General features: G+C 57.2%; 4 protein-coding genes across 6 annotated transcripts; 1 reads left to right on the forward strand and 3 right to left on the reverse strand.

Annotated features, from left to right (window-relative positions):
- Positions 1–1,041: 1,041 nt before the first annotated feature.
- On the reverse strand, positions 1,042–5,587 carry RING1 (ring finger protein 1). The gene is made up of 7 exons (XM_028120716.2): positions 4,834–5,587; positions 4,580–4,721; positions 3,637–3,797; positions 3,321–3,536; positions 2,229–2,618; positions 1,772–2,045; positions 1,042–1,465 (listed from the first exon to the last, which is right to left on the reverse strand). The coding sequence occupies exons 2-7, from the start codon at positions 4,655–4,657 to the stop codon at positions 1,364–1,366; spliced, it is 1,221 nt and encodes a 406-aa protein (XP_027976517.2). The 5' UTR covers positions 4,658–4,721; positions 4,834–5,587; the 3' UTR covers positions 1,042–1,363.
- A 1,083-nt stretch (positions 5,588–6,670) lies between these two features.
- HSD17B8 (hydroxysteroid 17-beta dehydrogenase 8) lies at positions 6,671–8,985 on the reverse strand. Of its 2 annotated transcripts, XM_028120560.2 has the most exons (9): positions 8,770–8,949; positions 8,367–8,584; positions 8,148–8,264; positions 7,944–8,036; positions 7,777–7,862; positions 7,578–7,662; positions 7,326–7,368; positions 7,054–7,128; positions 6,671–6,864 (listed from the first exon to the last, which is right to left on the reverse strand). In XM_028120560.2, the coding sequence occupies exons 1-9, from the start codon at positions 8,912–8,914 to the stop codon at positions 6,848–6,850; spliced, it is 879 nt and encodes a 292-aa protein (XP_027976361.2). In that variant the 5' UTR covers positions 8,915–8,949; the 3' UTR covers positions 6,671–6,847. The 2 variants fall into 2 exon arrangements, with proteins under 2 accessions (XP_027976361.2, XP_087880165.1); XM_088024039.1 differs by lacking the exon at positions 7,326–7,368 and having other exon boundaries at positions 8,770–8,985.
- Positions 8,986–9,043: 58 nt separating this feature from the next.
- On the reverse strand, positions 9,044–12,742 carry SLC39A7 (solute carrier family 39 member 7). The gene is made up of 8 exons (XM_028120559.2): positions 12,570–12,742; positions 11,846–12,260; positions 11,587–11,755; positions 11,371–11,424; positions 11,074–11,238; positions 10,787–10,927; positions 10,391–10,587; positions 9,044–9,946 (listed from the first exon to the last, which is right to left on the reverse strand). Exons 1-8 carry the CDS (start codon positions 12,725–12,727, stop codon positions 9,674–9,676), a joined length of 1,572 nt encoding a protein of 523 aa, XP_027976360.2. The 5' UTR covers positions 12,728–12,742; the 3' UTR covers positions 9,044–9,673.
- Positions 12,743–12,820: 78 nt separating this feature from the next.
- Positions 12,821–19,754, forward strand: RXRB (retinoid X receptor beta). 2 transcript variants are annotated; one of them, XM_028120557.2, is made up of 10 exons: positions 12,821–13,269; positions 13,948–14,195; positions 14,704–14,860; positions 15,204–15,383; positions 16,691–16,863; positions 17,291–17,420; positions 17,619–17,751; positions 17,855–17,958; positions 18,270–18,375; positions 18,473–19,754. In XM_028120557.2, the coding sequence occupies exons 1-10, from the start codon at positions 13,032–13,034 to the stop codon at positions 18,618–18,620; spliced, it is 1,617 nt and encodes a 538-aa protein (XP_027976358.1). In that variant the 5' UTR covers positions 12,821–13,031; the 3' UTR covers positions 18,621–19,754. The 2 variants fall into 2 exon arrangements, with proteins under 2 accessions (XP_027976358.1, XP_027976359.1); XM_028120558.2 differs by having other exon boundaries at positions 12,822–13,269; positions 17,867–17,958.
- The last annotated feature ends 449 nt before the right edge of the window (positions 19,755–20,203 follow it).

Here is a 20,203-nt window from a genome sequence, read left to right on the forward strand (position 1 = left end):
CGGGAAGGTGCCCCTGAAGTCGGTACTGAAGGTACTAGGGATCAGGGGAAAAACCGAGAAATCCCAAGCGTGGGGTGGGGTGCCCTCGGGTCTGTGGATCACGCCGAGAGGCTGACTCCTCTGCCAGCGGGGCAGAGAACTGAGCGAGCCGCAGGAATTTGGGGCGGATCGAGGTGGGGGCGCGAAGGGCAACGGAAACAGGAAGTGAGGGGCAGAGAGGCTGAAGGGGGGCTGGGTAGAGGGAGCACCAGTTACTCCGGGTGAGGCGAGTCCTCCTCCCCGACCCCCGCACTGCACGGGACGCGGCGCGCAGCCGGGCACCCCTGTACCCGGGACCCGGCTTGGGGCCCAGCCCCGCCCGCTCAACTCGAGGCCGGGGGCCAGCGACCGCTTCATTTGAGGCCCCCACCCCTCTGCTCTCGGCCGCAGCCCGACCAGGAACGGAACTACACCTCCCGTGCGGCCCTCCCTCCACTCAGCCCGCGGCTCGGCGGGCACCGGCTCGCGCACTCCTGGGAACTGTAGTCCCTGGCCCTCCCCGCCTTCTCTGGGAGGCGGCCGGGATGTCCAGCAGGGAGGTGCCCACAGCCCTCTCCACGTCCCTCCCTCTTGTCTTTCCAGCTATAGAAACCAGCTTCTTGCAGTGATGAGGAATTGCTCTGCTGCCAAACCTCACGGTCCCGTTGGCATCTACAAACGTGCCTTACTCTCTGGAGTCACTTTCCTACTTTCCCTTTGATATTGAAACCCTGGATTTCAGGCTGGGCGATTCAGGTTTTAGGGGGCAGGTTTGAGGTCTGACTTGAGATGCTGCGCAGCTCTTCACCCTGTCTCTTCCAGTATCACAGATCGTTTCCCACTATTTTCATACATATTTTGGGGTTCAGAAAATTGGGACTTACACACTGTGAATAACCTTTGACATTCCCCCCATTTCCAAGGCTGATTTCCACATGGTTTCCAGGCTTGTCTCCCCAATCTTTTTGTTTTGTTTTTTCCCTTCTAGCATACCCCTGATAAACAGAGACACAGAACTGCAGGTTTCAAAGAAGAAAAGAAGCAAATTTGTTGTTGTTGGTAGGAGGGCATGAAGGAGAGGGTTCTTCACCTTCCCCAACATCTTGTATAGACCGGAGGTTGGGGGGGCAATAGAAAAGGCAGTAGATGGGGGCGCATACCCCGCTCTGTACAATATAGAAGAATCTGATATAGATACTTTGTATAAAAGCCACTTGTCCTCATTTGTGTCCTCTTGCTGGCTGGCTGGGTTGGGGGGGCACTGGGGGACAAAGAAGCTGGGGGTGGTGGACCAGGACACAGAGACACCCCAAGGTCCCCATCCTCTGGCCGTCCCCTTATGGGGTCACTTTGGATCCTTGGTGGGGGCATAGCAGAGCTCCAGTGGCCGGGATACCTTCCAGAACTTCTCATTCACCAGTTCCAGGGTCAGCGAGCCATTCAGTGTCTACAGAGGGGGTGGAAGAGAGAGAGACAGGGTAAGAAAAAAGAAAGTTGGAGAAGGAAGGTGGCAAAGGATATGAATCAGGCAGAAAGTGACCAAGGGAGGAAGAAAGAAAAAAAGAGTTAATAAAAGAGATGGGGCAAGGCAAAGCAGGGGCATAGGGAGTGATGGGGGAGGAGACAGAGATGGGAGACGCAGAGGGAGAGAGGAGGGTAGGCCAGTTAGAAGGTCAGGACCCCCGGTTCTGTGTGGCCCCAGGCCACCCTCCCCCCTCTCCCCTCTTACGGCACTGCCTTCAGAGGCGCTCACCGTGAAAGCTCCGCCCCCAGGGGCGATGTAGATGGTGTACTGCTTTTCGCTGACACCTTCCAGACTGGGCAAGGCAGGCTCCTCAGGGCCGTCACCTCCTCCGGTACCCCCACCCTCCCCACCACCCCCATCAGGTCCCCCGGCATCAGAGGCGCCCCCTCCAGGCCCTCCTGGCTCCCCAGCCTCCTGCTGCTGCCTCCGCTCAAGGGCAATGCGCAGGGCCAAGTACTTGGAAAGATGGTCCACTGTGGCATTCCCAGTTGTCTTCACGTACCTGAAGTGGGAAAGAGGGCAGGTTTAGGGCACAGAAAGCCTTAAATGGCCAAGGTAAGTAGGGGACTTTCCAACAGGGCCTCTGGGTTAGGGTTTCTTGCTGGGTTTGGGTGAAGCCCACTTATGATGGAAGTCTACGTGATCTCTGGTTTCTCAGAGGTCAGGGGAAAGACAGGGCTCTCACCTAGTCTGGCAGTATTCTCCCTTCTCCACGAGCAGGGGGTGGGGCCGGAACACGAGCTCAATTTCTCCACCTGGCTCCGGGGGACTGGGGGCCCCAGGAGGGCTTGGGGGGCCTAGGGTTCCCCCTCCCAAGGTCCCTCCCCGGTCACCAGAGTCTTCAGAACCGGCGCCCCCACCCACCCCACCAGTGCCACCTCCCCCTGTCCCTACACTGCTCCCCCCTGCGCCCCCACCACGGGGTCGCTTGGGAGCAGGGCCTGGGGCAGAGTCAGGGGCGGAGTCTGAGCTCACATCCTCTCCATCCCCCTCTCCCTCCCCAGGCTCTCCTTCCCCCCCACTCATCGTGGTGGTCTGATCTGACCCGGGCATCGGCCGCCTCACACGCTGGGCCCTGTAGAAGCAAGTGGTTGAGGTTAGAAAGCACCAAGGATAAGGGGTTTAGACTTTAAACTTATGAGAGAACAAGAGATCAGGGAAATCTTACTGATGACACCTAATATTTATTAAATACTAACCACATGCTGAGCACACTGGCTAAGTATTTTGCACTGATAGCCTCACATAGTACAAATCCTAGAAGCAGGTGATTATATTCTATTTATGGTTCAGGAAACTGAGGCTTAGAGAGGTTAAGTAACTTGTTTGCGATCACAGCCCCTTGCCTCTCCTCATGGACTCCAAGAACCAGTAGCCTAAGTTGGTAGAAATGTGGAATTTCAGGCCCAACACCAGACCTACTGAATTAGAATTTGCATTTTTAACAAGACCCTCAGGTAATCTGGATTCCTATTAGACTGAACAATGCTGGCCTAGGAGGTCATTTAATTCCCAGCGGTGTGAATCCAGAGTTTATGCTCACAATCACTTCGCTGCTCTAACTTCTAGAGCTATTTTCTTCTTAAGAATAGTAGTGCCAAGTGCTAACTAAGAAGCTGCAATTTATGTCCCTGACTTCCCGGCTTCAACAATCAGGCTGCGGTTAGCTATTAGGATGCTAAGGCTTAGAAGCTGGCAGGCAGCGAAGACAGCACCAGGAGTCTGACCCATGCATCTGTCCCACCAGCCCTGCTACCGCCTCTCTCCTGGCCCGAACCTGTGCATGGCCTGCATGCGCAGCCCCTCCTCAATGCTGGAGCTCAGTGCCTGCTGGTTGTGCAGGCGACTGAGGCGGATGAGCACCCGGTCTTGATGGGCCTCGTATTCCTCCCGGCTGGGATAGATCTTAGAGATCAGGGCATCAAAGTTGGGGTCTGGCCGCAGAGACCGCTTGGATACCAGCTTCTTGCGGCAGGTAGGGCACTCCTTGTTCCTGGGGTGGGAGAGAGGAGGCCATGAACAGTCAGTTGCCAGGGTATTGAGGCCCCAAGTCTGTACCCTTCACCCCATCTCAAACACATCCCTCCTGTTACCCGCTCCGCAGGGCCGTGACAATACAGTCCGAGCAGAATCGGTGGAGGCACTCCTTGGTGGTCATTGTATTCTTCAGCATGTCCAGGCAGATGGGACACATGAGTTCTGAATGCAGTGACCGAGGGGAAACCGCAATCTCTGTGCCATCCATGATGGCTTCCTGGAGGCATCAGTGAGTGGAAACATGATGGTGGGTTGGGGGAAAAGGGATTTTAGAAATAAGTAGTCCATGGAATGGGAATTTTGAGAAATACAGTGAAACAGCAGAATCTGGGTACCCCATGCTGGCTACTTGAGGAAGATGGTAATTCTGAGAGAGAGGAGTTTGACTTGGAGAGAATGGAAAACAGAAAGGATTAGTGTCCATTAACTAAAAGTAGGAGCTTCGCAACAGGAGGGTTTGAGGTTTGGCGAGAGGTCTGGGAGTGGGGGTGGCACAGATTTGTTGGAGTTTGGGGAGGACTTTGTCAACAGAATTTCTTAAAGTGTGGTCCAGGTTCGACCTATATCAGAATCCCCTAGGGTACTTGCTTAAACCGCAGATTCTGGGGCCCCATCTCATTATTGTATCAAAATGTTGGGGGGTGGGGGAAGGCCGAGAGGCTCCATTTTTAATAAACTTGGGAGGAGAGTCTCATATGCACTGACTTATGACACTGAGCTGAGGAACAGTGAAGGTAATTTCTGTCTGTTTACTATCTTTCAGATGAAGGCAGTCATACTTGCCCGTCTGTGGCACTAGCTGATGTGAGGATTAAATGAGATAAATGTGAAGTGCTTGGAAAAGATTAAGATGATTCAAAGGTAGGACCAAGGGAGTCTGTGACATCGGGCAGGGTCCGCAGAACAGGGCAAAAAATGGCAAAGAAGCTGTGGGATGGGGTCAGTGGATTGAAAGGTTTGGGGAAAGGGAGTAAGCTGTGAAGGGAGAGTCCCTGTCACCTGCGGGGTCCGGTGGAGCTCATACAGACTCAGTTCCCACGTTTTGCTTGCATTCTGGGCATTCGCCGGCGTCGTCATGGTGACCGGGCACAGACCCCCCACTAGGGTTCCGCAGCGGAGGAGGAGGAGGAGGAGAGGTAGGCTGGGGAGAGGGGGAAGGGGGAAGGGGTGTTAGGGGGGCCGCCCTCGCGCAGACCCCGCCCCTCCGGTGGCTCCCCCCACCCCCATCCGCCCCGCGCCGCGCTGCCCCTCACCCGGCTCCAGCCGTCCGCGCCCCGGTTGCCGCAGCGCCTCTCCCTGGGCGCGGGCTCCCAGCCCCAGTTCGCTCGGTCCGCAGCCGCTGCTCAGACAGCAGCTCCCGCCGCCGCCGCCGCCATGGCCCGGGCGCTGGGGCCCTACGTCACTTCCGCCTGTCCCTCCACTACACCCCCCCACCCCCGCCAGCGGAGACGTCACCCGCCACTCGGGGCTCGGGTGGGACGCGACGTGGGCGCCGGGTACCCGGCCCTCGGGACGCGCCCGCTTCGCGTGTAGAGCCGGCGTCCCCGGAGTCCCGAGCTACTTGGGGACCCCGGTCTCAGTCCCCGGGCCGGCACCGTCGCGCTGCCAACCTTAGCCACAGTTTCCTTCCCGAGGTCCCCACCCGGGGCCTCCGCTCCGGAGGGCGGGGCCTGGGATCTCTTGGACCCCGGGAGGGGACAGAAGGGTTGGAAAAGGGGCCACCTCCCCCACTCCGCGTCCCTTAGCGGCTCTGGGGAACAGCTGCCCCCCTCCCCACAACTTCTTCTCCGTAACCCCAGCCCGGCATTCCGGGGAGGGGAGGGGGGAAGGCTGCAAAGGATCCTCGGCCGCTTCAGTCCTCCAGTCCTGTGAATGCAACTAAATCCGGATGAGCCCGGGATTCCCCTTACCACCCTGGGGACTTGCTCCACCCTCCGCTTTGGCTCTCCCTAGACCCTCCGACCTGCTCTCCCCTCGAGGTTTGGGGGCGGCGGCTCGGGACGTCCAGACTCAACTCTCGGCCAGAGCCATAGACTCGAGAATTGCGTTTGGACAATCAGGAGCCGCGGCCCGGGGCGGGGGAGGGAGGCGCACGGGAGGAACGGGGGAATGGAGACACCACGCGGAAGCAGGGACACACACACAAGATGGGGCCCCTATAGGGGAGGGGGTGTGCGTGTGTGGGTGGGTGGGGGCACAAGGGGCAGAATGTCTGGAGTGGGAAGCGGGCAGGAGCCTTCTCCAGGACTTTCCAGTAAAGGAAGGGGACGGGGAGGAAAGAGAAGAGGAAGGGGCAGAGCGATCCCCATTGAGGGCAGGGGATGAGATTCGGGGCGGGGGGTGGGGGGTGGGGGGTGGGTGGAAAGAGACCATGGTGGGCGTCCTGTCTCCTCTAGCCTGGGGTTCCCGGACTTGGGCTGCAGCTGCCAGGGGGTAGCCTGTTCTGGGACAAGGCAGCAGTGGGTCCCCTCGCCCCCTCCCCCAGTTCCCCCCTACTTCCCTGTCCTCTCCTTCAGTCCGTGGCCAGTCCTTATGTGGGCTCCAGAGTCGATTAGCGCGGACCCCCTCCCCTTCCTCCTCCTCCTCCCAGCCCCCTCCCTTCTGTTCTCCTCCAGCCCCTTTCATCGCTGGTCCATTCCCCTAATCCTGGCCCCCTCCCCTAATCCCCCCCCACCCGACCCCAGGCCGGCTGCAGCTATTGTAAGGTGGAGAGAAAGGGGGGGGGACTCAGAGGAGGGAGAGGGGTGGGGGAGGGCCACCTGTTCCAAGACCCCCTCCCAAGGCCAGACTGGACACCAGGATGGGGCCGTGAACAAACCACCCTTGGGGACCATAAGGACCCAGGGAATTGGGGGGAGGGGATTGGGGCTGCAGGACCAGGGGAAGGGGGTGGGGCAGAGACCCCCTCCCTCCAAAAAGACCCAGAATGTCACGCATACACAGTGACACACACACACTCTCTCCTCTCATACCCGGCGGCGGGGGTTGCCCTGGGAGACCAGGCAGTGAAAGGGAACAATCCTTCGGGAAAGGGAAAGGAGGGGGAGGTGGGGAAGGGTCTGAGGGCTTAGACACAAGAAGAACCGGAGGTGGCAGGGAAGAGGATTTGGAATTTATTAGGGTCACAAGCACCCCTGCCTCCCATATTCAGCATTCCAGAGCCATACACTGCCACCCCTTTTGTAGCCTGGGAACTCAGAGTCCTCATCAGCAGGAGGCCGGGTGGAGTGGTGGGGGAGTGAGCAGAGTCCAGGGTCCGTGAGGCAGTTACATGAAAAGACCTCCTGGAAGGGGCAGAAACATTTGGATAGATGCATAGGTGGAGACAAATGGGCTGGGGGGTGCCCACTTTGGTCCCTCGCCTATGGGAACTTCTGCTCTTCCCACAGTGGCTCCAGACTCCCTTCACTTGCTTTCTCTTACCATCTGGGTTCCACTTCTCTGCCCTCTCCCTCCCCATGATGGCCTCGTACCAGTGACTTCCACCGAGGCCCCTGTGATGTATCCACTGTCTTCAGATGCCAAGAATGCCACCACATCTGCCACATCTATGGGAATGGTGGGGAGAAGGCAGAATCCTACTCACTCTCATGGACCCAAAGTCATCACCTCCCACCAGAACCCCTCCCCACCAACATACCCCCCCCAACCACCACTCCTAGTGAAACCCTCGCAGATAGGACAAACACTGGGGTCTCTTCATTCGGGCCCCCTCCCTAGGGCCTCCTCCTCATTCAGCGCTCACCCTCAGGGTCCCCCATGTGTCCCATTGGGATCATTCCAGCCACCTGTAAGCAAATATAAATGGGTGAAAGTTTCTTTTACGGATTTTTTTTTTTTTTTGTAGGTTAAGTCTGTGACCCTTTTGTCTTCATTCCTTGTACACTTACCGAATATCTACTATTTGCCAGGCCCTGTGCCCAGATTCTCTCTGAAGCCCGGAAAGATTGGGTAACTGAACGATTCCGCCCTCTGCCCTCTACCCACAGCCTCCTACCTTGTCCAGCACTTTCTGTGGCACTTTCTGTGTCATGGGTGTTGTAATGAACCCTGGGAGGACAGAGTTACAGCGGATCCCATGTCTGTGGAAGGGAAAGTGGCTGCTGACTCTGGAGAGGACTGAGCACTGACCTGCCCCCCAGACTTCCCACACGCCTCAGCAAATCCCTCTGTACTCCCAGGGGTGTCTGACCAACCGTCCAAGCTCCCGAGCTGCCGTCTGGGTGAGCCCGATCACTCCAGCCTTGGATGCTGCATAGTTTGTCTGTCCCATGTTCCCCACCTATAGGTGAGTCAAGAGATTTGGGATGAGTCGGGAGTCATGCCCAACTAGCTGGCTGACCTCATCCCAACTCAATCTGACCTTCCCTATGATGCTACTGATGTTGATGATGGACCCATGGCAACCACTGGACACCAGGGCTTGGGCTGCAGCCTGAGTGACTAGAAAGATGCCCTGGTGAGGAAAGAATAACAAGGCAGAAAGGATCAGCTGGGGAGACAGTCTTCTTCCAGCTCCCTCCCCCAGGCTGGAGGAGCCAGAAGTCACAGGTTCAGAGGTCGCCACCTTGAGATTGACAGCTATGACTTTGTCCCAGTCATCCTCAGACATGCGGAGCAGAAACTCATCCCTCGTGATCCCCGCACAGGACACAACGACAGACGGCGGGCGAGAAAAGCAGGCCTATGGAAGGGGGCGGTTACACACCAAAACGCAAGTAGAACCCGGGCAATGGAGGCAATGTCGGCTCTTTAAATTTAGAGGGTGAGGTCCTGTCGCGTTCACCTGTACTTGTTCCAGCAGGCGCCTGACCGCCCCGGACTCAGACACGTCAGCCTGGAAGGCGGCGTGGGCCCCGCCGGGCGCCACCTCCTCGCTCCCCTGCCCGCCCAGCAGCCACACCGTCTTGCATGCCGCCGCCTTGTCCAGGTCGCAAGCGGCCACGGTGGCCCCCTCTCTGGCGAGGCGCACACTGACAGCCCGGCCGATGCCGCTACCCGCGCCTGAGGTGGGAGAGAACACGCGGGAGGGGGGAAAAGGGGAGTGGGCAGGGGTCAGAGGTCAACAGGGCGCAAAGTTAGTAAAACTTGGACCGGGGGCCAGAGGTCACAGCGCCTGTAGACGCCAAGGGCGCGCCCCCGACAACACTCCGGCACCCCAACCCGCCTGGAGAGGGCATCCCCTCAACCTGTGACCAGGGCCAGCGCGGAGCGGAGCCTGAGCTGAGACGCCATGTCTGGCCGCGGGTGGGCGGGCACCCAGCACTGAGCCAATCCTAGCGCGGAGGGGGCGTGGCAAGAGCAAAGCCGCGCCAATCTAAGCCAGGCCAGCATTGGGCCATCTGCGGCCACCAGCGCAGGCTGACCTCCCACCGTGGGGGCGTGGCCAGTCACCACCACTTGGGGGCCTGGGGAGTGGGGAGATGAGGGGCCCCCATTCTTCCAAAAAAGACAAAGACCGCGTGTGGGGCGGAAGATCCGAGGACTTTATTTCCGGTCACCACCCCTACCCCTCAATTCAAACAGTGATATCAAAAGAATAGGAAAAAAAAAAAAAATCAGGCCAGGAGATTAGCAACCCACCTCCCCCCTCAATCACTCCCAAATCAGGACACACGATTGATGGTTAATTGATGTACATCCACAGCTCTTCCTGCTACCCCCTCTGTCCAGGGCTCTGGTCTTCCCTGAAGCTTCCACCAACAGGTGGGAGGAGGAGGCGGACCTTGGAAGAAATCTGTGTGCGGTAGCTTGGTCCTCTGAAAACAGGTTGGGTAGGGTACACGGCATAGGCTGTCATTAACTCCTCTCTTTTCCAGCCTTCTTCATGGCCCCATTTAGCCCCCAAACCCAACAACATGGTCAGCACATGACTAACACTATGGTCCCTCTGACTTCTCACTCTCACTTCTGCAGCTCCTGTAAGACTGCAAAATCTTGATGGCCCTAATGCCAAAGTCACCACTTCCCTAGAATACAACTTCCTTTGGCAGATGTCTCTGGCCAGGGCCCCCAACCTCCACAGACCCCCGACCTGGAGGACTTAAGAGGCTAGAGGTTTGGGGCTGGGGTTGGGGCGGTTTACCCCACCTCTCACTCGAGGTGGGCTATCAGCACCATCATGACAACTCCCCCCAGCAGCCCCAACACCTCCAGAAGTGACTGCAATGGTGATGCCTCCCTCAACAGCTCAGGCAACACGGACACCGTTGCTACGTAGATAAAGCCACCTGCAGTGAATGGCAGAATCCAGCCAGGACCTGTACCACCTGCAACTTCACTGCCCACTGCCCCTCCTTCAGTTAGGAGGGCACAGGCTGTGCCTGCCAGCGCCCCTATTGCTGTCAGGAGTTGTAGACGCATCGCCTGGTGGGCAGAAAAGACAGAAAGGTACTCAGCAACATCTAAAGATGATCAGCTGTTAGGCACGTCCGGTGGGGTATAGGTATATATGGGCAGGGTGCGTGTCTTTGGGAACTAAAGACTAAGTCAAAAAAGAAGAGGATCTAGAATAGACACTGTCTGGAAAATCTTAAAATACCAAAGAGATCCTTCCTACAGGTCTTTTGATTGAGTAGGTCAGGGTGAAAGACCCTCATAAACCATTTAGATGGTTTGTGGGCCATAGTTGAAGAAATACTCAGCCACAGGACAGAGAAACAGAATTTCTTCCCCCTTACTTCTGGAGGATTTGTTGTTCGTTACAGTACAGCCTGTTTGGAACTAATGAGAGGTGATCGTGGGTTTTGGGTGGGTGAACAGGAGGTAAAGAGTTTGAGGCAATCATGTCTGATGCACAGCATCACCAACCTGCTTTTTGCTGCACCCAGACTGAACCAGGATGGCAAAGTCCCCGACTTCATGGGGCACTTCATGTAGCAGGACGGTCATTGTGGTCAGGATCCCTAGCCCCCGACCTCCTCTAAATGAAGCACCAATGGCCAGACCATCTGTGAAGTTGTGTGCCAGGTCAGCAGCCAGATTCAGGTACCCTGATACACGTAGGTCTTGCACAAGTGGAAAGGAAGACAAAATGATTATCACCCCTAATTCCAGCCCTGGTCAGCCCTTATCACATCTCTCCCCAGAGGTCACTTCACGCCCAGCCCCTTCATGTTTCCCAGACACCTGCCATTACCCACAGTGCACATTCCATGTGAAACACGATATCCCTTGCCCATGTTTCTCAATAACTCTGGCCCTCACCTGAACCTGTTTTTTCTTCTCCAGAATTCTGAGGTCTCACTGGCCCATCTTTGAGCCCTGTGCTTCCTCCTCTCCTCTTCCGAGACCCACCTGCTTCCTTTTCTTCCTCCTCTGAGCTCTGTTTCTCCTTTGAAGTACGCTCTGAGGGAAGAAGTTAGTAAAAGTGAAGAACAGAGATCTCCAAAAATGTCCTCAAAAGAGAAGTCCCCTCCCACCTAAGAGCCATAGGATGAGGGGATTCTGAGGCAGGCAAGGTGCTTCTGAAGGAAAGTTGTTCCTGGACCTACCCTGTTTTCCATGCCCATGACTTCCCTGTGTGTGACCATGAGTGTGTCCATGTCCATGACTGTGTCCATGTCCTCCTTTCACATGTCTCACAAATTTCTCCACCACAAGAAAGGCAACAATTCCACTGAGGACCCACAGTCCCACAGACAGAATGGGGCCCTGGCCTGGAAATAGAGGCATTGAGACATTGAGGGAGATGTGGATTCCAGGCTCCTTTTCCCCAAGTACAGGAGGAGAACAGGGAGGGAAAGACCTTCCTCAACATCCCAACACATCTCCATCCACTCCCTCTTTACCACTGTGAGAGTGTCCATGCCCAGGCTGCTCCAGAGGGTGGTGAGAATGAGGTTCTAGAGAAAGGGAGAGAAAAGGTCAAATGAGAAACTACCCTGCCCAAGTGGCATGCATTTGGGGGAATACTGGAAAGTCAGGGATGACAAAGGGGAAAAGAACCCTTTTGCCCAAAGAATAAAATATATTAAGATTTGCATAAGTGGCCAAAGATCACTTACCGAGGGCATGAGGGATGAGGTGCAGAAAGGCATCTCCCAAGAGCCCACCCGAAGCAAAACTGAGTAAGATCTGGAGCAGAGAGCGGTGCCGGGGGGAGTTTGATTCCACAGGGATAAGGAAGAGGACAAAAAATGGAGCTGCAGAGATCAGAATGGTGGCCCCCAGTGCCTGGTGAGGAGAGAGTCAGGGGTCAAGTGGTGCGAGGTTTCCCAAAAGTCCAGAACCGGCCCCTCTCTCCCCCATCCCTTAGGGACTCACATAAGCCCAGAGAGTGACAGTGTCCAGGTCCTGCTTGATGCCTGGAGCCCCAGACTCCCTATTGCCTCCATGGCTGTGCTCATGGTCATGTCCATGTCCTCTGTGGTAGAGGCTCTCATGTGATTGGCCATGGCTATGGCCATGGTGCAAATCCTCATGTGAATGTCCATGTTCGTGACCGTGGGTATGCCCGTGCCAGATGCTCTCGTGAGTGTGGCCATGGCCATGAGCATGACTGTGTCCATGGTGGAAATCCTCAGGTGAGCGCCTGTGGCTGTGGCCATGGAAGTCCTCGTGCAGGTCCTCGTGCAGGTCGCCATGACCCCCGTGTCCGGCCACTAGCAGCCCCAAGGCCGCCCAGGTCAGCAGTCCCACGGCCACCCACTGGGGGGCCCCCAGGACTCTGGCCATCACGCTGACCAGAGGGACAGAGACAGTGACTCCACTTGACCCTCAACTCTACACCTATGAGGGATCAGCTTTACTCCGTTCGTGCCCTCCGTCCACTTCTATGGGCCGCTACCCCATTCCACTGTCCCCACCCACATTGTTCCCAAGACTCGGTCTCTTTATCTCAAAACCCCTCCCGGATATAGGAACCCCGGGACACCGCTCTAGGCTTTGATCATCCACTTTACGGACTCTCTGGGCCCTCGTCTCTATGATCCACTAGGTAGTGGGAAAGGACTGGAAAGGACGGTAGGGTAAAGCAGGGAATTCTCACCGGCTTCGGGATCCTCTCCTTTCCCGGTTTGCTCGGACGTGGCAGTCCCACCCCTGGCTCCCGCGAGAGCAGGAAGTTCCGTTCCACCTCGGTCCCGATACCTTTACCAATATGGTGGCACTCTGGTGGCGGCCTAGCCGCCCTGCTCTGGCGCGCATGCGCGGGCGTGGAGGTTATTTGAGGGGAGGCTGGGCGAGGCCCGCTAACAGGGCCGAGGAGACCGCCTCCTCCGTTTCCAACTAGACGAGGGGGCGGGAACTAGCGCGGAGACTTCCCGTCTATACCAAGATGGCTGCCATATCGGCGCTGTCATTTTGGTACAGAGCAGAGCGAAGCGCTTAATTCGACCCGGTTCAGGCCAGAGTCTTTTTCTCTGGGGCTTCCTCGTGCTCAGCTAGTCCCCTGGTCAATATTTGGGAATCCCTGGTACCTCTTCGGTATCCTTACACTCAGCCAAGAATCATGTCTTGGGCTGCTCGCCCGCCCTTCCTCCCCCAGCGGCATGCCGCAGGGCAGTGTGGGCCGGTGGGGGTGCGAAAAGAAATGCATTGTGGGGTCGCCTCCCGGTGGCGGCGGCGACGGCCCTGGCTGGATCCCGCAGCGGCGGCGGCGGCGGCGGCGGCAGCAGCCGGAGAACAACAAACCCCGGAGCCGGAGCCGGGGGAGGCTGGACGGGACGGGATGGGCGACAGCGGGCGGGGTGAGTGTCCTAGCGGACGGACGGGCGAACCAGTGACCGCGTTATCTGCGACCCCTCCCCCGCGTCCCCTGGCGCTCTTTCCCTGGCGCTCCCGCCCCCTTGTTTGTAAACATGCGTCCCCTCCCTCCCGAGGGCCTTAGCGCCCTCCCCCCCCGGGGCGGGGCGGGGAGGGGGAGCTTCCGCCCTTCTAGCTTTGGCTATTTGAGGCCCTACAGTCTGGAGGTCCCGGGCGTGGGACACGAGTCCTCGAGTTTGGGGACTGTGGACGTTTGAAGGCAGATCCTGCGTCCTAGGAGGGGGTCTCTTCCGCCTCTTTTTCTTGTACAGTCGGGCTACAAGCTGGGAATGGAGGGGCCGTCAGTTGCACCCCACGTGCTGCCCCACCCACATAAGACATGACTGGCTTGGGGGTGACCAAATGCATTGCTTGGAATTCTCCCTTGCCTGAACTAGCCTGTCTTTTTTGTCAAGCCCCTCTTCTCACCACAATTAGGAGTTAAGCCCTTGTTTGACAACGGGGTGTTTCTGGACATGAGGGATGAGTGGGGTGGGTTGGGGAGGGGTGCGGTGGGGGATTAGAGAGAGAATTAAAGTCTCCAGTTGGATGATCTATGACTCATTTTCTCTTTTTGTCTTTCTGTCTGTGTGTCTCTGTGCCTGTATGTACCCCTCCCTCAGACTCCCGAAGCCCAGACAGTTCCTCCCCGAATCCCCTTCCCCAGGGGGCCCCTCCCCCTTCTCCTCCTGGGCTACCCCTACCTCCGTCAGCAGCCTCATCCCTTGGAGGTTCCGGGGCCCCACCCCCACCCCCGATGCCACCCCCCTCACTGGGCTCCCCTTTCCCCGTCATCAGCTCTTCCATGGGGTCCCCTGGTCTGCCCCCTCCAGCTCCCCCAGGATTCTCCGGGCCTGTCAGCAGTCCCCAGGTGAGAGGTCACGGCTCACTGACTGCCTCTCCACTTTCATTTCCTTGTTCTCCTTGTGACCCCAGATCCTTGTGTGAACTTCCCCATGGTCCACTGACCTTCCAGTCCTCTAATCCTGGCAGGCCTGTGGTCCTTGTGAGACCCTTTGCCCTTCCTGAGGTGACTGATCTTTCAGTGCATGCTTCCTCCCCAGCCTGTAAAAGAACCCTGAATATTCTGATGTCCCTTTCATCTGTCAGTTATTTTTGCCCTTTTTGTCCCATCTGCCATCCTGAGATACATGCCCTTCAGGGCTCCTGTATTGCACAATTTCAGGGAGAACTGTATGTCTCATCTCTTTGCGGTTGTGCTCCAGGGGTGGCCCTTCACAGACTGCAGTGTAAATAATGTCCCCTGTAATGTGCAATGCAGGGCCCTGCCTAGGTGGTAGGGGATGATTTCCATGACCTCTGAGAGATTCTCCTTCCCAATGAGTCTCCCTGTGACTTCCCTATTTCCCCCATCCCAGATTAACTCAACAGTGTCGCTCCCTGGGGGTGGGTCTGGCCCCCCTGAAGATGTGAAGCCACCAGTCTTAGGGGTCCGGGGCCTGCACTGTCCACCCCCTCCAGGTGGCCCTGGGGCTGGCAAAAGGCTATGTGCCATCTGCGGGGACCGAAGCTCAGGTATGGGGCTCATTGGATCACCAGAGAGGAAGAAAGAGGGTGTTTGTGGGATTCCCAGGGGCTCACGGGGTTGCATTGGAGCAAGTGGGTGGGGGGAAGCCTGGTGACAGGTAAGGGACCTGAAGCTCAGATATGGGATGGGGGACGGTCAGAGGAAAGCGGGGGCTAGTATAGGGTTTTTGAACAGTGAGGAGTGTGGGACTGGATCATCCCTTGTGTCCGGGTTCCCCCATCTCTGGATTTGGCAAGGGATTTAAGCTAAGTTTGCTGGGGGGAAGCTGGCAAGAGACATAGTGGCAAGGGACCCCCGTGCAGCCTTGTTGCTCTTCCCCTCGCCTTCTAGGCAAACACTATGGGGTTTACAGCTGTGAGGGCTGCAAAGGCTTCTTCAAGCGCACCATCCGGAAGGACCTGACCTACTCGTGCCGGGACAACAAAGACTGCACCGTGGACAAGCGCCAGCGCAACCGCTGTCAGTACTGCCGCTACCAGAAGTGCCTGGCCACCGGCATGAAGAGGGAAGGTAAGGGCCCGCCAGCCAGGCTTCCCTGGGCTACCCTGCGGGAGAGGAGGGAGGAGGTGGAGGGAGACTGCAGGCAGGGCGCACCTGCGCCTCTCTCGGGAGGACGGCACTGTTCCCTCTCCTCCTCCAGAGGGCGGTATTTGACTTCTCTCTCCCGTCATCGGTTCTTGGCCCTGGTATCCTGCTCCGATCTCGAAGAGTTTCCTTCTTAGTGGGGGCCTGCCCCTAGGACCCGTCCCCCCGTCCCTAGTGCTAGGGTAGGCTAAGCTTTCCTTACCCACGAGCGCCTTCTCTGTCTCCCCTTCAGTTACCTGAATAGTCCTCCTCTTTGACCCAATGGTTGCATATCTGTGGTCGGTCCTCCAAAGTCTGGGCCTCTACTCATTTAGAAAGTTACAGACTTTACTGAAGACCTCAGGGATGCCTTCCCTTTTCTTTTTCTTATCTTCTTAAGTCTGATTCTGGAATTCTCAGACACTTTGAGGGTCTCAGTCAAGTCCCTCATTTTCAAACGTGAAGATGAGCCTGAGGCCTGGTTTTCCCAAGGTCATGTAACAAAGGAGGGGCAGGGCTGGGATCAGAATCCATCCTTGAAGACTCAGGCCAGTGATCCTTTCACTGCTCTTTGTTGTGTCAGAAGAGCAGCAGATTTCCAGTCAGGCACCCTTGGGTTTAGATGCATGACTTGCCGTGTATTGTGTGAACTTGGGCAAGCTATCTAGCTTCCCCAAGCCCTGCATTCTTCATCTTTAATAACAGAGATAAGAGGGCGCCTGGGTGGCTCAGTTGGTTAAGCGACTGCCTTCGGCTCAGGTCATGATCCTGGAGTCCCGGGATCGAGTCCCACATCGGGCTCCCCGCTCAGCAGGGAATCTGCTTCTCCCTCTGACCCTCTTCCCTCTCGTGCTCTCTATCTCTCATTCTTTCTCTCTCAAATAAATAAATAAAATCTTAAAAAAAAAAATAACAGAGATAAGAGCTCACAAGATTCTTACAGTAGTGGACGGAACATTAAAATGTGTTTTCACGTTTCTGAGCGTGTAGTTGGTCCTCAGTTTAAACGTTAGCTTTCTCCCTCATCCTGTACCTTCCCTTCTCCTCCTCCTCCTTGGTTTATTTATCTGCCCCTTTTATAAGCCCTGCTTCCAGACTGCCCCTAGTCCACCGTTGCTAGTGACTTCCCCAATTCCTACAAATATCTCCTAAGGGCCGTGAGAACCCTGTTAAGACCCTAAGGACATTTCAGAACCCCTCACGGCTGACTGTTGACTTTCCCCCTTTTCTTTTCCTCCTCTTCCCACCCCCAGCGGTACAGGAGGAGCGGCAGCGGGGGAAGGACAAAGACGGGGATGGGGAGGGGGCTGGGGGAGCCCCGGAGGAGATGCCTGTGGACAGGATCCTGGAGGCAGAGCTTGCTGTGGAGCAGAAGAGTGACCAGAGCGTTGAGGGTCCTGGGGGAACCGGGGGTAGCGGCAGCAGCGTGAGTGATGGGGTCAATCCAGTCTCTTTCCTGATGGGGGTGGGGGATGGGAGTCTAGGTTGGTTCTGTTTCCCTCTCCTCTCCCTTTCCCTCCCAACCTCCTCCCCGCCCCCCCCCCCCCCCCGCCCCAAACACGGCCTGGGACTGGAAGTGCTGCCAAACGAGGTCTCTCAAACATCTGAGGTGGGTGTGATAGTTTTCTCTGTCCCCATCCCAAAACAACCCAGTGGCAGAACCACAGGCAAGTCCTAAATACGTAATTGTTTTCACGAATGCCTGAGGAGAAGCCTGACTTACAAGGATTGGTTCAGATGGTTTTGAAGGGAGACTCCTTTAAGGAGGTGGTATCAGAAACGTCTTACAAGGGGGGGGGTGTTCCACTGTACCTCCAGACCGTCCATAACTCTTCCCCCCCCATCCCCTGCAGCCAAATGACCCTGTGACGAACATCTGTCAGGCAGCTGACAAACAGCTATTCACGCTTGTTGAGTGGGCGAAGAGGATCCCACACTTTTCCTCCTTGCCTCTGGATGACCAGGTCATATTGCTACGGGCAGGTCAGTGACCTTGGATCCCCCTGAGCTCTTGACACATGATCCCTACTCTACCTTCTGACCTTCAGTGACCCCAGTGCATACTTACATACCAAGGGGGCCAAGTTCATTGACCTCACCGCTTCTTCTTCTCTTCCCCTGATATGCTTTGAATCCCATGGTCTGCTCTCTGGCTCCTGACCCTTGCTGCCCCCAACCCAGGCTGGAATGAGCTCCTCATTGCTTCCTTCTCCCACCGATCCATTGATGTCCGAGATGGCATCCTCCTCGCCACAGGTCTTCATGTGCACCGCAACTCAGCCCATTCTGCAGGCGTGGGAGCCATCTTTGATCGGTCAGTGGCCCTCGGCTGGGCTGGCCTGTAGGTAGAGGGGGTGGGGCTATAGGCTGGTCCGTGTCCAAGGCTGGCTGAGCTGTGACCTTTGAGTGACCTGCAGGTCCCTCTCCAGGGTGCTGACAGAGCTAGTGTCCAAAATGCGTGACATGAGGATGGACAAGACAGAGCTTGGCTGCCTGAGGGCAATCATTCTGTTCAATCCAGGTAAGAGGAGGATCACCCCTGTCTCTCAAGACCAAGGCAACCTTGGAGCCTCCTCTTCTCCAGAGACTCCTAAGTTTACCCAGCTATCCCCCTCAACCCGGAAATCTCCCAGCTGACCAAGAAAAACCCACATCCACTGATACATTCCCCTTTGACCCCATTCCATAACTTGCCCTGCTTCCCTTGCCAGGCATCTGGTAAAGGGCCAGTAGGTGGGGCCCAGAAGGGACATTGTGTGGGCCACATCTCCACGTTTGTCCTGACTTGATTTGTCTTCCTTCTTCTTCCTCCTCTTTTCCCTGCCATCTCAGATGCCAAGGGCCTCTCCAACCCTAGTGAGGTGGAGGTTCTGCGGGAGAAAGTGTACGCCTCACTGGAGACCTATTGCAAGCAGAAGTACCCTGAGCAGCAGGGACGGTGAGAAGGAGCTGTGGGGGTGAGGGGTTGTGGGGTGCCATGAGGGTGTGTTCAGGGCCCATGTGGTTCCATCTGTCTTCTCCCACCTCTACCTCAGGTTTGCCAAGCTGCTGCTACGTCTTCCTGCCCTCAGGTCCATCGGCCTTAAGTGTCTAGAGCATCTGTTTTTCTTCAAGCTCATTGGAGACACCCCCATTGACACCTTCCTCATGGAGATGCTTGAGGCTCCCCACCAGCTGGCCTGAACCCAAACCCAAACGTGGTGCTCCTCCTCATACCTGAGGAGTACACATCTGAGGGGGACTCCAGCCTTGGGGCATGGTGGGGAGGGGCCATGCCCTAGAATCTTGGTGGGGTGAGGAGTACAGGGCAGAGCTGAGACTGCCAAGGGGACCCATAAACCCTCCGGGGGTTTCCATGACATCCCAAGTCAGAGGGGACCCCAGATCCTTGTGAGGGCTGGGCCTCTCCCTTCAGTGGCCTTGAGTCTCTGAATTTGTCTGGGTCTGCCATGATGTGGGGTGATTTCTCACCCCCTGCCTGGAATGATCTCTCCTTCCCCCAGCACAAAGCACTGGCCTTGCTCACAGGACCTTGCTTCCTTCTCATCTTGCCTCACTTAGCTACCCATGCAAAGAGAGAAAATGGGAACTTGCCCAGAGATGGATATTGGGGGGCAGGCCCCCCAAACTGACGGACATGGGAGTAGCACTCTGACAGGCCTTCCTCGAGGCCTTGACAGTAGCCCGGCAGGTGGGGGCTACTCTGGAAGGGGGAGGGGCCCTGTCACTGTCTCCAGTCCAGAGTCCCTCTCACACCTCACCTCCTGCTGCAGTCAGACTGAAAAATAAAAAGGTGGTGGTGGTTAAGGGGTGGGTGGAGATGTAGGAACCCATCTGCTATTTTTAATTTCCTCTGAGGATAGAGACTTGCAGTTAGACTCAAAGAAGTACTGTACTTTCCCAGGTTGACTAAGAAATGCCAGCGGTGGAGGTGGTGTTTGGGAAAGGCTGGGCCTTGAGGTGGTCTGTCCCTGGGGCCTTTCAAGCACTGGCCTTCCCAACCCCCTCCCCATCTCTTCTTGTCTAACTAGGGGAGGGGGCCTGGGATGTGATGGCGGGGTGGGGCAGGGGATGGTTTGGTGAGTAGTCCTCTCGGGCCCTTCCTTTCACAGCCTTCTCCCAGACCTGGGCACACACAGTGTAGCCTGGGGGACACAGGGCCCTGGCCTGAGAATTGAGGGGGGACGGTCAGCCTGCAGAGATGGGGTGCTGGGGCTGCATGATTTTTGCCCTGCAGCTCTTCTCTCTGGGATTCCTTTCCCTTCTCTTTCACTCACACATAAAATAGCTTTCAAATTAAAATCGCTGTTTTCTGGACTGCGGTGACTGTATTGGGGGGGCAGCACTGCGTCGGCCGCGCGCGCGTGCGGGGGGGCGGGGGGGGGCGGGTATCCGGTCGGGAGCTCCGGACGCGCTCCCTTGACGCCGCCGCCGAGGTTCCCTGGGGCCCGAGAGGCGGGCACAGGGTGGGGGACACAAGGCGCGCTTTGTCGGGGAGGGGGGGAGAGGGTGTGCCAGGCTGGGGGCGGGGCCGGCCGGAGGAGGAAGAGGGGGGCGGCTGATTCTCAAAGGCGCCTTGTTCGCTTGCGCCCTCCTCGCGCCAGCGGGCGGCGGCGCCTCGGCTCGCCCCTGTCTTCTCCGGCCGCGCCGCGGGCTCCGGGCAGACCCGGCGCCGTGCCCGTCCGTGGGGGCGCACTGGGCGCTGAGCGGGGCGGCCTCCTCAGGCGTTGCCCGCCCGGAGGCGGCCTCTCGTCCCTGAGTGACCC

This window comes from Eumetopias jubatus, unplaced genomic scaffold, assembly GCF_037043125.1.
Source record: "Eumetopias jubatus isolate StellerSeaLion01/CBP00866 unplaced genomic scaffold, mEumJub1_p1.0 scaffold_6, whole genome shotgun sequence".
NCBI lineage: Eukaryota > Metazoa > Chordata > Mammalia > Carnivora > Otariidae > Eumetopias > Eumetopias jubatus.